Here is an 18,504-nt window from a genome sequence, read left to right on the forward strand (position 1 = left end):
TTGTACCACAGCTGCAGAAAAGGAGGAAGTCATGGAGGGACTGTCTATTGAGTCATTGTGGATGGAAGTCAGAAACAGAAAGGAGGCAATAACTCTGGGTGTTTTTATAGACCCCCCCCCCCAGTACTAATAGAGACATCTAGCAACAGATAGGGAGGCAGATTCTGGACAGTGGAATAATAATAGGGTTGTTGTAATGGGTGATTTTGACTTTCCTAATATTGACCGGCATCCCCTTAGCGCAAATGGTTTAAATTAGGTGGAGTTTGTTAGGTGTGTTCAGGAAGGTTTCCTGACGCAATATGTAGTTAAGCCAACTAGAGAGAGGCTGTACTTGATCTGGTATTGGGAAATGAACCTGGTCTGATGTCAGATCTCTCAGTGGGAGAGCATTTTGGAGGTAGTGATCACAACTCTATCTCCCTTACCATAGCACTGAAGAGGGATGGAAGCAGAAAATTTGGGAAAACGTTTAACTGGGGTAGGGTAAAAAATGATGCTATTAGGCAGGAACTTGGTAACATAAATCATAGATAGATAGATATACTTTATTAATCCCGAGGGAAATTTGGTTTTGTTACAGCTGCACCAACCAAGAATAGAGCGTAAATATAGCAATACAAAAAACCCCAACAATCAAACACCAAAATGCAAACTATGCCAGAAGGAAAATAAGTCCAGGACCAGTCTATTGGCTCAGGGTGTCTGACCCTCCACGGAAGGAGCTGCACGTTCGATGGCCATAGGCAAGAACAACCTCCCGTGCCGCCAAGTGTTGTATCATGGTGGAATGTGGCTGAAGTCCAAAAGTAAAAAGTTCAATATCCAGTCTGCAAACACGTTCCTTGATCGTAATATACCCCAGACTGCACCATCCGTTGTTAACCAGATCAGTAAGCACCCAACTCCTTTACGCTTGCCACTCTCAGTGCACTTCCGGTCAGCCGGAACGGTATTACCCACCGAACTCCTCATCTCCAAGAGTCTCTGTTGTTTCGACCTGGTCCTCTTTCCTCGGCTTTGTGATCCCCCTCTGTATCCTCTGTGTGTTTTCCTCCAGATTTCAGCAGGGGTGTCCGCTGCTCTGTTCGCTAAGCTGGCTGGTATTTGCTGGTCCACGGAATACACAATGCGACCTTGCTTCTGTCCCGTGTTTCAGGATGTAACCATTTCCAGCACTAAAGAAAACCCAAATAAAACTCTGTCTACCAGCATGTTAGAGAGGGTGCAGCTTCGACGTGTTACCGTGACAAAAAAATCCCAAAAAATAACATAAATTAGAAAGTAAGAAGAAGAAAGTAAGAATAGATTGGAACGGCTAATCATGTTGGAGAGGATCCTGAGAGGCAGGATTTATGTGCATTTGGAGAGACATGAACTGATTAGGGATAGTCAGCATGGCTTTGTCAAGGGCAGTCGTGCCTTATGAACCTGATTGAATTCTTTGAGGATGTAACAAAGCACAGTGATGAAGGTAGAGCAGTGGATGTAGTGTATATGGATTTCTGTAAGGCTTTGGATAAGGTTCCCCATGCAAGGATCCTTCAGAAAGTAAGGAGGCGTGGGATCCAAGGAGACTTGCTTTGTGGATCTAGAATTGGCTTGCTCACAGAAGGCAAGGGGTGGTTGTAGATGGTTTGTATTCTGCATGGAGGACAGTGACCATTGGTGTTCAGCAGGGATTTGTTCTGGGGCCCCTTCTCTTTTTGATTTTTATAAATGACCTCAATGAGGAACTAGAAGGGTGGGTTAGTAGGTTTGCTGATGACACAAAAGTTGGGAGTGTTGCGGATAGCCCGGAGGGTTGTCAGAGGTTACAGCAAGTCTTCAATAGGATGGGGAACTGGGCTGTGAAGTAGCAAATGGAGTTCAACCCAGATAAGTATGAAGTGGTTCATTTTGGTAAAGTCAAATTTGAATACAGAATATAATATTAATGGTAAAACTCTTAGCAGTGTGGAGGATCAGCAAGATCTTGGGGTCCATGTCCAAAGGACACTCAAAGCTGCTGCATAGGTTGACAGTGTCGTTAAGAAGGTATACGGTGTGCTGGCCTTCATCAAACATGGGATTGAGTTCAAGAGCTTGAGGTAATGTTACAGCTATACAAGACCCTAGACTCCGCTTGGAGTACTGTGTTCATTTCTGGTCACCTCACTACAGGAAGGAGGTGGATACTGCAGAGAGAGTACAGCGGAGATTTACAAGGATGTTGTCTGGATTGGAGAGCATGAGAATAGGTTGAGTGAACTTGACCTTTTCTCCTTAGAGCGACGAAAGACGAGAGGTGACATGATAGAGATGTATAAGATGATGAAAGGCATTAATTGTGTGGGTAGTCAGAGGCTTTTTTCTAAAGCTGAAATAGCTAACATGAGGAAGCATAGTTTTAAGGTGCTTGGAAGTAGGTATGAGGGGGATGTCAGGGGTAAGTTTTTCACACAGAGAGTGGTGGGTGTGTGGAAAACACTGCCAGCGAAGGTGGTAGAGGTAGATACAATAGGGTCTTTTAAGAGACTCTTGGATAGGTACATGGAGCTTAGAAAAATAGAGAGCTCTGTGGTAGGGAAACTCTAGGCAATTTCTAGAGTAGGTTACATGGTCGGCACAACATTGTGGGCTGAAGGGCCTGTAATGTGCTGGAAATTTCTGTTTTTATGCATGTTTCTATGTTTCTTAAATGAGACCAGTGATGTTGCCTGAGTAACCTCGCACAAGGCTTTTTGTGTGAAGACATCCTTACTGCCATGTCCTCAATCTGTAGTTACTTTGTCCTATTGTACTGCTGCTTTGACTCATTCAAAAGTTTAGTTTTAGACTTACCACTTCTGTCTCATTAAATATTTTATATACCTACCAAATCTTTCAGTTGCTCAACAGATGAGAAGTTGGAGGAAATCAGCGGGTCATCAATGGAGGGAAATGGACAGTTGGCCTGATCTCCTGAATTCCTCCAGCTTTTAGTGAATTGCTCCAATTCCATTATTTCGTCTGTCTCCTTTTTCATTTGATAGTTCATTTTGGATCTAGATGGCCCAGAGCTTCTCAGATGGCCAATTTGTAGCAGTTTCCTTTACCAGTCTGATAACTGGCCAAGTCATTAAGCTTGGGGAACATTATTAATTCCAAATGCCACAAAGAATGCAAGAAGAGTGGTTCAGGGACCTCCAGGGAGCTCAGTCAAGTGAGTTGGTTGAAGTGGAGACTGCTGCATCTTTTGAAGGAAAACTGTACTTGGACTCTGAAGAAAGAGCTCAGAACATGTACCTTGGGCCTGGCAAACTTCATCATCCTGCCATAGAATCATACATGATAGGAGCATTCCACCTTCATCCAGCTTGTTCATGTTGACCTTTGGGCACCCTTCTGTATTAGTGACCCAGCACTCGGTCATTGGGCCCTTGTGCCTCAGTGAATCAAGTGCTCATCTCCAATGCTGTCAGTGGCCCAGCTTCAACCACCGCCTGGGAATGTAACACCAAGATGAAGAATCTAGGTAATGTAGGACTCTCTCTTGTGTCCCCTCTAGTTCTCTTCCCTCTTACGTTAAACTTATGTCCTCTCGTTTTAACTACCTTTGGGAAAAAGACTCCTGTCTGTAACTCTTGTAATTTTAGATGCCACAATCATGTCCCCTCTACATCTCCAGTCCAAGGAAACACAAGCTGTATTCTCCAGTCACATTCCTCATAATTAAAACATTCATCTCCAGTACTATCCCAACCTCCCTGCAGCAAGGTGACCAGGACCGCACACACTACTCCTGTTGGAGTGTAACCCCATTACGTTCAGTGCCCTGACTAATGAAGGCAAGTAGCTAAAATGCCCTTCTATCCTTGTTATCTACTTGCTTTGTAACATTCTGTGATCTACTTGCCTTCAGTTTAACTTTTAAACTGAGATTGCTTTGTCTCTCAGTACTCTCTGGTGTCCAAAATCCATCAACTTGTATTTGTTTGGATGAAACTCCATCTGCCATTTTTCAGTTCATTTCATCAACACGTTAATATCTCTGCAGTGAAAGACTGCCTCCCACAGTATTAACAACTCCATCGATCTTCATGTTAACGGTGAACTTGCTCATCATTCCCCTTTATCCACATTCAAGTCTTGCACACAACACTTAGCAGCCACTTTATTTGGCACATCTGTACAGCTACTCCTTAAAGCAAACATCTGGCAGCAACTCAATTCATAAAAGCATGCAGATATGGTCAATAGGTTCAGTTATTGTTCAGGCCAAACATGACCTTTTGTGCAATTTGTTTATTTTGTAACTTGTAATAGGTTTATGTGTTTATACTGTACTGTTGCTGGAAAAGAACAAATTTCATGTTATGTAAAATAATGGTAATAAATCTGATTGTGATTCTGATTCTGACCTTGTCAAAGGTTTTAGTAAAGTGCATCCAAATCATATCTGTCCTGCTCTAATCGATGCACCTTGTTACTCCTTCAATCAAATTGGTCAGACGGGATCTGACCTTGACAGAGCCGTATTTGATGTATCTGATTAGTCTTTACTTTTTCCAAGTGATCATTAATCCCCTCCTTCAGAACTTTCCCACTGTCTTCCCTGCAGCATATGAACACAGATATATTAGGCTCATTGGGTTTTCCTGCAACTTGATGCCAGGCTTTTCTGTTCTGATTTTCTTGTAAAGGGGTCCATATTTGTTCTCCAGTCATCTGGTACACCACTTGTGGCCAATGAAGTTTATCAAAACCTGAGCCAGAGCTCCAACTATCTTTTCCATTGCCTCCTGTAGTAGCCTAGGATAAATCCCATTCAGTCACTGGGATTTATCTATCTCTAAGCCTGCCAAGGTATTGAGATCCTCCTCTTTAGTTTCATCGACCCCTTCACTGCAATCTCCAGCAACCAAGTCTGTTTTCTTTGTGAATACTGATGAAAAGGATTCATTTAGGACCCCACTTTTACCTTTTGGCTCCATGCACTGATTATCTTGTGTTTTATGGTTTTCAAACTCAATCTATTTGTTGTTTTAATCCAGCATCTTTTTTTACTCTGTTTATTGATGCATTGTAGTATTGAGAGCTGGTGAGCCATGTGTGAGGGTCCATTATTTAATCAATACATGCTTTTATATTTGCTTTTAATTTATGTTATGTTTTCCCACATTAAGCTTCATGCCAATTAAACTGGATGCTATGTACCTTTGCATTGCAGGGGACTTCATCAGTATCCAGGTTATTGAAGGTATGCTCTCACCTGAAGTTCACATGAGACTGAAATTCTAGGTTATTAATGCACAGAGGGGAAAAGTCACAGTGTGTCACTTCCCAGTGTAAGTGGGTTCCATATACATCCTTCCATATAGCCAAATCGCTAATCCAATTTTATTTCTGCTGGATTTCTCTAAGGCTCTAATGACAATACTTGTCAATAAACTCAAAATCTGTAACTCAGAGCTTTTTCAGTAATACATTCAACTATTTCTATCTTGAGATAGTTGCAACTGTCTGTAAGACGTGGACGGACTCTGGATGCAGAGTATCTTCTGGTTTTCTTTTTGATCTGGAAAAGAAGTATGCCTTTCAGTGTGATGTGTACCCAGTATTAACTTCAAATATACCACCTGGCAGGATGCTCCTACCTGACAACCACTTGCAATATTTTCTACTCTCAAAAGAACGGGGAAAAAAAACTTAAGGGATAATGTATACTTATATACTTCCATCCCCCATCAGGAAGGTTAGTTCCCACACCCCGCACTTCCCGTTTCTACCTCCTACCCAAGATCCACAAACCTGCCTGTCCTGGCAGACATATTGTCTCAGCTTGCTCCTGCCCCACCGAACTCATTTCTGCATACCTCGACACTGTTTTATCACCCCTTGTTCAATCCCTTCCGACCTATGTTCGTGACACTTCTCACGCTCTTAAACTTTTCGATGATTTTAAGTTCCCTGGCCCCCACCGCTTTATTTTCACCATGGATGTCCAGTCCTTATATACTTCCATCCCCCATCAGGAAGGTCTCAAAGCTCTCCGCTTCTTTTTGGAATCCAGACCTAATCAGTTCCCCTCTACCACCACTCTGCTCCGTCTAGCGGAATTAGTCCTTGCTCTTAATAATTTCTCCTTTGGCTCCTCCCACTTCCTCCAAACTAAAGGTGTAGCTATGGGCACCCGTATGGGTCCTAGCTATGCCTGCCTTTTTGTTGGGTTTGTGGAACAATCTATGTTCTGTGCCTATTCTGGTATCTATCCCCCACTTTTCCTTCGCTACATCGATGACTGCATTGGCGCTGCTTCCTGCACGCATGCAGAACTCGTTGACTTTATTAACTTTGCCTCCAACTTTCACCCTGCCCTCAAGTTTACCTGGTCCATTTCTGACACCTCCCTCCCCTTTCTAGATCTTTCTGTCTCTGTCTCTGGAGACAGCTTATCCACTGATGTCTACTATAAGCCTACTGACTCTCACAGCTATCTGGACTATTCCTCTTTTCACCCTGTCTCTTGCAAAAACGCCATCCCCTTCTCGCAATTCCTCCGTCTCTGCCGCATCTGCTCTCAGGATGAGGCTTTTCATTCTAGGACGAGGGAGATGTCTTCCTTTTTTAAAGAAAGGGGCTTCCCTTCCTCCACTATCAACTCTGCTCTTAAATGCATCTCCCCCATTTCACGTACATCTGCTCTCACTCCATCCTCCCGCCACCCCACTAGGAATAGGGTTCCCCTGGTCCTCACCTACCACCCCACCAGCCTCTGGGTCCAACATATTATTCTCCGTAACTTCCGCCACCTCCAACGGGATCCCACCACTAAGCACATCTTTCCCTCCCCGCCTCTCTCTGCATTCCGCAGGGATCGCTCCCTACACAACTTCCTTGTCCATTCGTCCCCCCCCATCCCTCCCCACTGATCTCCCTCGTGGCACTTATCCGTGTAAGCGGAACAAGTGCTACACATGCCCTTACACTTCCTCCCTTACCACCATTCAGGGCCCCAAACAGTCCTTCCAGGTGAGGCAACACTTCACCTGGAGTCGACTGGGGTGATATACTGCGTCCGGTGCTCCCGATGTGGCCTTTTATATATTGGCGAGACCCGACACAGACTGGGAGACCGCTTTGCTGAACAACTATGCTCTGTCCGCTAGAGAAAGCGGGATCTCCCAATGGCCACACATTTTAATTCCACATCCCATTCCCATTCTAACATGTCTATCGACGGCCTCCTCTACTGTAAAGATGAAGCCACACTCAGGTTGGAGGAACAATACCTTATATTCCGTCTGGGTAGCTTACAACCTGATGGCATGAACATCGACTTCTCTAACTTCCGCTAAGGCCCCACCTCCCCCTCGTACCCCATCTGTTACTCATTTTTATGCACACATTCTGTCTCTCACTCTCCTTTTTCTCCCTCTGTCCCTCTGAATATACCTCTTGCCCATCCTCTGGGTCCCCCCCCCACCCCGTCTTTCTTCCTGGACCTCCTGTCCCATGATCCTCTCGTATCCCCTTTTGCCTCTCACCTGTCCAGCTCTTTGCTCCATCCCTCCCCCTCCTGTCTTCTCCTATCATTTTGGATCTCCCCCTCCCCCTCCAACTTTCAAATCCCTTACTCACTCTTCCTTCAGTTAGTCCTGACGAAGGGTCTCGGCCTGAAACGTCGACTGCACCTCTTCCTACAGATGCTGCTTGGCCTGCTGCGTTCACCAGCAACTTTGATGTGTGTTGCTTAAGGGATAATGCTTTGGATTTATTCCACTATCCCGTGAAGCATATTCGGATGTTTTGTTGGACGAAAGGCAAGCTGCACTGCTTCAAATTCTTTTTTTGTCATTCTTCTGCTGTATCTTGGGAGACCAAGTCATTTCCACAAAGAAGTCAATGAGGATGTTCAAAAACTCTCACTCTTCTCACTCCAAATTGGTTTCTGCTTACTTTTGTGCATATTTATGTATCTATTCCACTTATTCTTTTAGAAAAAAAAACTGAAAATAATGTCTGTATTACCACTCATAATGACTACTTTTGGTTTCATTGCATTAAAGTAGCAGAATATTCAGGAGCTCCTTTAAAGAAAGTGAAATAGTAAGGACAAAATGAAGACATTTTCAGACATACGTTGGGTTAATTTGCTTATTGACAGTTGTTGTCGTTTGAAGTGAGCTTGCCAAAGGCAAGAATTAGTTTCCCTATTTCCTTTCAAGATGGAAAGACATTAGGGATACCAAGGTAACAAATGGAAGAATTTCAAATGTTGTCCATGCTGTTGGAATAATTTCCCATAAATTTGTTTTAAGAATGATGTGTTTAGGGTTACCATTTTGAGAGTACATCCCACCCCTTCATCCCAATACAAGCTTCTTTTGATTGCTGGTGTACTGAATGAAAAGCCACATTAGCAGAGCTCCACAGCATTTTCTCATTAAGATTCCAGTCTGTGTGGAGAGCTCTTTGTTACTGTTTGCTGAAAAAGCTGTAAGTGTTTTTTTGGGAAAGGGCCACGCTGTATGCATGTGCATTGTAATACATGTGTGGACTGAGCAGTGGACATCTTTTCAGTCTGCTCAAAGCAGTCAGCTTTGATTTAATAGCTATAAAGTAATAATCTAGCAGCCATTTAAACTTGTACATATTTATTCATATATGTTAAAAATATTACTTTCTTGAACATTCCATGTTTGGGGGGTGGGGGCGAATTGCCTTGCCCACTTTAGGGTAAGTAAGATCACTTGACAAAGTGTATGAATACTAATGTATTTACTTTCTGTCTGCCCACTGTATCCTTGCAAATGCACTGTCTCAGAGGTTTTGCAATGCTTGATAGAGAATTTTATTAAATCCAATTACGTTCTCATGATTAAAATTGAGACTACAATATCTGCCAACTATCCATCGCTAATTTACTGTTTTCAAGTCCTGGGCTCACTATACATATCATTGCTCAGTTCTTTCTTGCTGAAAATAACAAAGTATTTCAGTTTCTGTGTGCACGTTGTCCAGGAACAAAGTTGCAGGCTCCACCCCCAATGACACCTCCTAGAATAACCCCTCGGGTCAAGTCTTGTTTCCTTTGGAGTCCAGTTGTAAATGTTTCTATATGGAGTTTTAGAGATTGTTAAATTATGGAATGTCATCACAAGTACAAATATCTCTCTGTTTTTGCTGTTTTATGTATCTTAATTCCTAATCTTTATGTGTTGTGAGTTGGTAGAAATAAGTAAATGGAACATTATATTATGCAGCACAGTTAAGATACACTGAATAACACAGACAGATACTTATGTTTGTGATCAGTTAATTAGCTTTATGTCAAACTTTTCTTAACTAGATTTAACAGCTTGTGTACCATTGAATCAACAAGCTTGTTGAAACTTTTCCTAATCTATTTCAAGTACAGGAATTACATTGCTGAGGAAAACTTGTAAGAGATCCCAGAAACTGTCTTTATCTGGGGTGAAAGCTTGTCTGCTTTAGAGTCTTCTCCACATCTGAGTAAATTCACTGACTTGTACTTAGGGAGCTATGTTGGAAGAAAGCCCAGATTAGAGATCATATCTCTGCCCCAGTCTCTTGACTCAACTTCCTGTACTCCAGCTTCTTCTCTGAGAATCCATAATTGTCATTTGGTTCTCAAACATAAATCTGTCAATTTTGATTTAAACTAAACTCAGTGTTAGTCTTATTGCACATTATCTTTTGTACAGCATGACTAAGGAAAATAATGCAAGTCATATGGTACAACCTAAAAGGGATGAAGTCCAGAGGGACCAATTCCCAAATCTGGAATTCTCTCACGTAAATCTTCACTGGTGGTGGAACTTAATTCTTCAAATGAAGAGTGAACAATAACTTTGAGAAGGGACATGGCCGAAAAAAAGGAAAAAATGGTTTGCAGGGCCAAGTTGAAAAGGATTAAATGGGTAGCTTTTTCAAAGAACTGACACGGTAAAGTATGCCAAGAGGTCGTTGTGTCATTCAGTGAACTTCTGATTCCCTGGGAAACTGATCATGTTTTGAAATCTCTTCCCATTTTGCAGTAAGTCAGGTAGTTCCTAACTTTGACCCTAGTGGTGTTCAGTAACAATGATTTTATGTATGGAAGTCATGGGTAGTTTTTTCCCTGGTTTTGTGCTTTTTCTGAGTTGCCTTTTGTTGCACAAAAGCAAGCTGAATGAAGACTTCAAATTTGTTAATGGGAGATAAAGTATTGGCTGATATTGTTGCAACTGGAAACTGGAGTGAATTAGAGAATATGTAATGAAGAAAAGGTGCACTTGATTATCTCGTACATTAAGATCACCATTCCATTTCAAATTATACCAGGAGTTCCAGTGCTAAGTTCCTTTTCATGTGAAACAACCGCACCATGTTGGTAATGTATTTTTGGTGTCAGATGATCGATGTGACTCAATAGGCAATTTTGGAGTTAATAGCTGGGTTTTTTATTCACCAGGTGGAACTACTGAGAACTAATTCTTTTCAGTCAAGATGAATTTCTAGTCCATGTGTGTGTTTCACCAAGAAAACCAACAGGGAACTAAGAAACGTTTTCTGTGTTCAAATAGTGGTGGGAGTATGGAACTTCACGGAAACTTCTAGAAATGAAGAGTACAGATGTAACAAAGTGAATAACCATTCGAGTGGTAATACCATAGAGAGTTAGAAATATTTTGGTGAGCAAAGTTTGATGGAAACTCGAATAGACCATAAATGCCTGTATGGACTGATTAGAAAAAATGGCCTTTTCTGCGATTCTTATACTACATAATCCTGTTTTGTGTCCAGTTTTTCTGCTTACTAATTTAACTGGAAAATCATCTATTTCTCTTCATTTGGCGGGAAGCTAGGCAGATAACTCAGACAAGAAAAAACAACATACTCTGTGCTCACATACTTGGGCATGGTGGATTTGTGGAACAAGAGTCTTAATGAACAGTAAATTTTAAGAATCCCTCCTGGCAGAGGTTAAAGCCCATTGTTGGGGCAATGTAGAACAAATAACTTATTCCTTATCATAATAGTGATTTAAATTTTAAATACATTAATATATTATTGAAATAAATGGACAATAGTTACTTCCATGTTTAATTCAACCTGAACTGGTTATTTGTTTCAGGTGGTCTCTGGTGAATTCAGCGAGGACAGTGAGGTTTATAACTTTACACTGCACGCTGGTGATGAGCTGACGCTGATGGGCCAGGCTGAGATCCTCTGTGCCAAGACTGTGAAGGAAAAGTCTCGCTTTAATACGATATTGAGGAAACTGGGCAAGGGCGGCACTTTGAACAAACAGGTCAAGGGCAAAATGCCATGCCTCATCTGCATGAACCACAGGACTAACGAAAGCCTTAGCCTGCCCTTCCAGTGCCGTGGAAAATTCAGTACTCGCAGTCCCCTGGAGATCCAAATGCAGGAAGGAGAGCATACAATTCGCAGTATTATAGAAAAGGTCCGGCTACCAGTGAATGTCACCGTTCCTTCTCGTTCACCCCACAATTCTTATGATCTTCATTGCATTCGTGAAGGGCACCGTTATAAGCTTGTCAGCATCATATCAAGGACTGTAGTCTTGTGCTGCATCATTCGCAAGGATGACATTATCCCAATGCACTTTCTGCTGCTTTCTGATATGCCCAGGTTTGTGCTGCCTGAAGGACTAATAAGGGGCAACCCCATGTATGAGAAGTTAGTCCAAGAAATAACTTTGTTTAGCCAGGAGCATTTCAATGCCGATGAGTACTCAAAGGCGGTTCGAGAGGTCAAGACAGACTTTATGGATGATTGCACTAGTCCAAGGAAAATCCGGGTTTGTTTGCAGGGATACTCGGCCAATTCAATGAACTATGCCCGAGAAGAGCTAACCCAGTCATTTCAAAGGCTCTCCATGTGTGCTTTCAGTGGTGCTTTGTTGCATAGCAATGGGGAAGTTACCTTTCAGGGTTGCCGTAATTCTGTTGGGGAACAGCAGCTAATGCCTCATGAGTTACTGACTCCATCAGAGATAGTTGATATGGATGGAGAGTACATGACTCCTGATTGGGCAGAAAATTATTTTAGGACTCGAGAGCAACCAGAGATTCCCTATGAAGAATTGTGGAGCAGTCAAATACCAGATAATTCAAAAGATTCCTGTGGCAGGTCAGCAGAAACTGAAAATAAAACGCAACAGGGTTCTATTTCTTTCTACTCTCACTCTTCCTCGTCCTCACATGACGATCCTGCTTTTTCATCACATTTGGCTATTTTACAAAGAAGAGAGTCCAGCATGCCAAGTCCACCTCCTGTGCCTCCAAAATCAGAAGCTGTGAGTATCATAGCAACCGGATCAAGTGTAAGTTTTTTAAAAAAAATGTTTTACTGGCAGAGAACAAAATTAGGATGGTGTATTCATACAATCTACAGAACAATAAGACGACCATAAGACATAGGAGCAGAATTAGGCCATTTGGCCCATTGAGTCTGCTCTGTCATTTCATTATGGCTGATCCATTTCCCTCTCAGCCCCAATCTCCTGTGTTCTCCCTGTAAGCTTTCACACCCTGACTAAACAAGTACTTATCAACTTCTGCCTTAAATACACCTAATGACTTGGCCTCCACAGCCACCTGTGGCAACGAATTCCACAGATTCATCACCCCCTGGCTAAAGAAATTCCTCCTCATCTCTGTTCTAAGTGGACATCTGTCTATTCTGAGGCTGTGCCCTCTGGTCCTAGACTATAGGAAACATCCTCTCTACATCCACTCTATCTAGGCCTTTCAACATTCAATAGGTTTCAATGAAATCCCCTGTCATTATTCTAAATTCCAGCATGTAAAGGCCCAGAACCATCGATCATTCCTCATACAATAAGCCTTTCATTCCCAGAATCATTCTCGTGAATCTTCTCTGAACCCTCTTGAATGTCCTTAAATGAGGGTCCTAAGACTGCTCCCAGTTCTCTAAGTGAGGCCCCACCTGTGCCAATAAAGCTACAACTTCACACCCTTGTTCTTATATTCTAGTCCTTAAGAAATGAATGAAAACATTGCATTTGGCTTCTTCCCCTCGACTCAACCTGCAGATGAACCTTTAGGGAATCCTACACAAGGCTTTACAAGTCCCTTTGCACCTCAGATTTTTGAATTTTCTCCTCGTTTTGAAAATAGTTTGTTTTTGTACCTTCTACCAAAGTGAGCATGTGCTTCCCAAGACTGTATTCCATTTGCCACTTCTTTGTCCATTCTCCTAATCTGTCCAAGTCCCTCTGCAGCCTTCCTGCTTCCTCAACACTACAAGACCATAAGGCATAGGAGCAGAATTAGGCCATTTGGCTCATTGTCTGCTCTCCCATTCAATCATGGCGGAATCCTTTTTTATCCTACTCAGCCCCACTCCCAGCCTTCTCCCTGTAACCTTTGATGCCATGTCTAATCGAGAACCTATCAATCTCTGCCTGAAGTGCACCCAATGACCTGGCCTCCACAGCTGCCTGTGGTAACAAATTCCACAAGTTCACCACCCTTTGGCTAAAGAAATTTCTCCCCATCTTTGTTTTGAAAGGATGCTCCACTATCCTGAGGCACATCTACTCTGTCTAGGCCTTTCAACATTGGAAAGGTTTCAATGAGATCCTCACTTATCCTTCTAAATTCCAGCAAGTACAGACCCAGAGCTATCAAAAGTTCCTCGTATGATAACCCTTTTGTTCCCAGAATCTGGAGTATTGTGTTCAGTTTTGGTCACCAAATTACAGGAAGGATATAAATAAGGTTGAAAGAGTGCAGAGAAGGTTTACAAGGATGTTGCCGGGACTTGAGAAACTGAGTTACAGAGAAAGGTTGAATAGGTTGGGACTTTATTCCCTGGAACGTAGAAGAATGAGGGGAAATTTGATAGAGGTATATAAAGTTATGATGGGTATAGATAGAGTGAATGCAAGCAGGCTTTTTCCACTGAGGCAAGGGGAGAAAAAAACCAGAGGACCTTCATAAGGGTGAAGGGGGAAAAGTTTAAAGGGAACATTGGGGGGGCTTCTTCACACAAAGTGGTGGGAGTGTGGAATGAGCTGCCAGACGAGGTGGTAAATGAGGGTTCTTTTTTAACATTTAAGAATAAATTGGACAGATACATGGATGGGAGGTGTATGGAAAATATGGTCCATGTGCATGTCAGTGGGACTAGGCAGAAAATGGTTTGGCACAGCCAAGAAGGGCCAAAAGGCCTGCTTCTGTGCTGTAGTTTTTCTATGGTTTCTATAAGGCTGATTATATTTGTTATTACCTTTGTTGATTTTACATTGGCTAAAAATTCTCATTTTCAATTATGTAAATTTATTGACATTCTCCTGAAACTTTATAGCACAGTGCTTTAAAACTATTGATGGAAAATAGTCTGCAAAGCATTTCACTTTATAAATGGATTATAGTAGTGAATTGGAATATCTTTATTGGCGTTACAGGACTATGTATGTGAATTTTGCTCATTAAATCTTCATTCCTTTTGTGTAAACCTAATGAGCTTTTATCCTAAGTGAGTTGTGATTAAAATGTAGGAATATCATGCATTCAAACTAATACTTTATCTTTTTAATTGACCCTTCTTTTGAAGTTATCATTGGCTCTTGTTTGCTATTGATTTCAAAGTTGTTGTTTGTCTTTCCATACTTTGCAGTCAACTGTCTATTCAAAGCAGTGAAACTTAACTGTTGATGAAAGAGATGGAGAAGATTATTATGATGTCTGTCCCTTCACACTTTGCATCTCAAGTACTATTCCCTCTGCACATAGACACACTTACAAGCAATAACTTTGCCAATTTTTAAAATTTCCCTCATTTAAATCCTAGGACAATTGCAACAATGTTTTTCTACCAACTTGCACCATAAAAGAAAATCATGAAAGTAGGGAGTTTACATTAACTCACAACCATATCAGAAATCTGACATTGCAATTACTGTACAATGTTTGAGGTGGAACCATTGATGGGAAAATCGCAGATGGTGATGAGAGGCTGTATAGGAGCAAGATATATCAGCTAGTTGAGTGGTATTGCAGCAGTGACCTTGCACTCAGTGTCAGTAAATCCAAAGAATTGATAGTGAACTTCAGAAAGGGTAAGACGAGGAAACACACACCAATCCTCATTGAGGGATCAGAAGTGGAGAGAGTGAGCAATTTAAAATTCCTGGGTGTCAATACCTCTGAGGACATAACCTGGACCCAACATAGTGATGCAGCCATAAAGAAAGCAAGACGGTGTCTATATTTCATTAGGAGTTTGAAGAAATTTGGTATGTCACCAAACACATGCTCAAATTTGTACAGATGTACCATGGGGAGCATTCTACCTGGTCGCGTCACTGTCTGGTATTGGGTGGGGCTACTGCACAGGATCAAAGTAAGCTGCAGAGAGTTGCAAAATTAACCAGTTCCATCACGGATACTAGCCTCCATAGTAAACAGGTCATCTTCAAGGAGTGGTGCCTCAGAAATGTGGTGACCATTGTTAATGACCTCCACCGCCCAGGACATATATAGTACATATATATATTTACCGTAATTCAGTTTTCTTTTTTTCTCTATTATCATGTATTGCATTGTACTGAAGTATAGAAACATAGAAAACCCACAGCACAATACAGGCCCTTCAGCGCACAATGCTGTGCCAAACATGTACTTACTTTAGAAATTACCTAGAGTTACCCATAGCTCTCTATTTTTATAAGCTCCATGAACCTATCCAAGAGTCTCTTAAATGACCCTGTTGTATCCGCCTCCACCACCATCGCCGGCAGCCCATTCCACACACTCGTCACTCTCTGCGTAAAAGAACTTACCCCTGACATCTCCTCAGTACCTACTTCCAAGCGCCTTAAAGCTGTGCCCTCTCATATTAGCCATTTCAGCCCTGGGAAAAAGCCTCTGACTATCCACACGATCAATGTCTCTCATCATCTTATACACCTCTATTAGGTCACCTCTCATCCTCTGTCGCTCCAAGGAGAAAAGGCCAAGTACACTCAAACAATTCTCATAAGGCATGCCCTCCAATCCAGGCAACATCCTTGTAAATCTCCTCTGCACCCTCTCTATGGTTTTCACGTCCTTCCTGTAGTGAGGTGACCAGAACTGAGCACAGTACTCCAAGTGGGGTCTGACCAGGGTCCTATATAGCTGTACTGCTGCTGCAAAGTTAACAAATTTTACAACATATGCTGGTGATATTAAGTCTGATTCTGAATCATCAGACACCCAGCATACCATCAATGACAATGGCTATTAGGCAATCAAAAGAGTGACAAAGCTGAAAACAAAAACTGGTAGTCTATCCAGAATTCTCTACTAAGCACTGAGGATGAATTCCCAGGAATGAATTGGCAATGAAAGGATTCATTTACCATTATATTTTGATAGCTGTATCAGTGAAAGCACAGGTGTGCAGGGAAGCTAGTGTGAACTCCTGCCTCTATGTTGCTCTGTGGGAACATGGGTGTTGGGGGTGGAGGGGTCTGTGGTGAAGCAAGCAGTGAGTCTCCCCATGGCTCAATGTGGAAATGTGCCCTGAGATGACCGGAGTCGGACAAGCCAGGCTGAGTGGTTTAGCAGTCAGCTGGGGTGTGGGGCTTGGGGCTATTCCTGGCAGGGTGAGTATTGGCCCTGTGTGAACCAATTGCCTGAACTTTACACCTTCCTGGAAATGTTTCCTTGATTGAAAGCTCAATGGTCAGCAACCAAAGAAAGAGAAGGAAGAGAGAACAGTTTCCATCACATTGAATCAGTAGTGGTGAGAGACTCTGCAGATTTGCTCTTGGAGCATCCAACAGGAACTCTTGAACTGAGTTGTGTCTAATTCTGTGCAAATGATTGACCAGGGCATGAAGGCATTGGGTATCTCCTGCAATAGCAAATATCATTGGGACTTCGTAAAACTGATTCCTCAGATGAAAAAGACTTCCTTTAAATATAATGTAGGTGATCTGTTCATATTCATTTTGCCATTTTAATTCCTGCCTGTTGTCAGTAGATGAAGTTGCATGTTTTATCAGTAACATAAATGAAAGGTCTCCAACAGTAATCTCACGAAGAAGCAGAGTAACCAGCGGATTAGTACAGCTCACTAAATAGTCATGTTCATTGTTTTTTCCCTAATTTCCAGTAATTTCTCCTACCTCCCCTTTCCTCTTTTTCCTTTCCCCATTTTAGCCCTCCTCTTACCCCTAATCTTCTTCTCACCTGCCTATCACCTCTCTTTGGTTACCCCTCTCCTTCCCTTTCACCCCTGGCCCACTCTCCCCTCCTATCAGATTCATCTGCTTCAACCCTTCAACTTTTCCGCCTACTAATTCCCAGATTCCGAACTTTGTCTCCCTCCCTCACCTATCCACCTTCCCCCTCACCTGCTTTCACCCATCACCTTCCAGCATGTATTTCTTCCCCTCCCACACCTTCTTCCCAATTCCTTTCTAGTCTGATGAAGGGTCTCTGCCTGAAATGTTGACTGCTATTCTTCCCCATAGATGCTGCCTGACCTGCTGAGTTTCTCCAATATTTTGTGTGTGTGCGTGTTACACAAATTTTTCAGCATTTGCAGAATCAAAATAATTAATGAGTCTCACTATTCGTTATGGGATATGAGTTAAGCAAATTTGCAAACCTGCTAGTTTGAGAGTGTACCTTTAAAAGTCTGCTTTAAGAAATATTCAAGCAAATTTCCATTTCATTTAGATGCCTTTCAATCCTTTAAGAATTATAATTTTTAACTAAAGCCACAAATTATATCACCCCTTTCCTGGTTTAGAGCTGGTGAAAGGAAACTCTAACCTCTGTCTTGCATTGGACTACAAAAGATACATAAATGATCAAAGTTAGGCAGGCAAACAAATGAGAGTTGTTGTGACTTGCTGCTGTACATGGCCAATCACTTGAAAGTGAATTATATATGACTATGATCAACATCCTTAATGTTAGGTTAAAGCAGTTTTGCAAACTTTGAAGATTTAATTCCTAAGTTTTGTTCTCAAAATAGCAATGGAGATAGAAGCAACCAGTTCTGAAGATAGATAAGAGTATGGGATCTGAAACTCGGTTCTACATCAAAGACAGAACAAAGATTTCAGGGAGTTTAATTGAGCTGAACAAGTGAGTGGATGAGCGACATAGACTGTGCCTTGGAACCAGCGAGGAATACTTCGGACAAGGATGTCAGTCTTTAACGAGTTCAAGTTTCTTTCATCTCCTTGTCAGTGTTTGTGTTTCATGGTTGCATCTGAGCATTTCTGGTTCCCATTCCAAATGTTTTCAGGCTACCAAAATCTTGTGCATTTTTTTAATGTTCTGTTCAATACTGAATTGTATATTTCACCTACTGTTGACTTAGCCAGAATATAAGGAATACTACACCATTCAGAAAGATTGTAACTGATTTGATCTTTCGCTTTGAAACAATTTTCATCAATGATTCTCTTATCCAAATCTCAGCTTTGGAAATACTTAGCATCTTAAACTATTTGGAACAGAGAATCCCAGAGATTCAGAACTC

The 18,504-nt window shown here is 41.9% G+C and overlaps 1 protein-coding gene across 1 annotated transcript in view; it reads left to right on the top strand.

Moving 5' to 3' along the window:
• gareml (GRB2 associated, regulator of MAPK1-like) overlaps window positions 1-18,504 on the top strand; it is a 164,235-nt gene that overhangs the window by 115,037 nt on the left and 30,694 nt on the right. Inside the window, exon 4 of the mRNA XM_072278906.1 lies at window positions 11,102-12,289. Within this exon, the coding sequence (XP_072135007.1) occupies window positions 11,102-12,289 (1,188 nt within the window). The remainder of the gene's footprint in view (window positions 1-11,101; window positions 12,290-18,504) is intronic.

Source organism: Mobula birostris, chromosome 2 (assembly GCF_030028105.1).
Source record: "Mobula birostris isolate sMobBir1 chromosome 2, sMobBir1.hap1, whole genome shotgun sequence".
NCBI classification, from domain to species: domain Eukaryota; kingdom Metazoa; phylum Chordata; class Chondrichthyes; order Myliobatiformes; family Myliobatidae; genus Mobula; species Mobula birostris.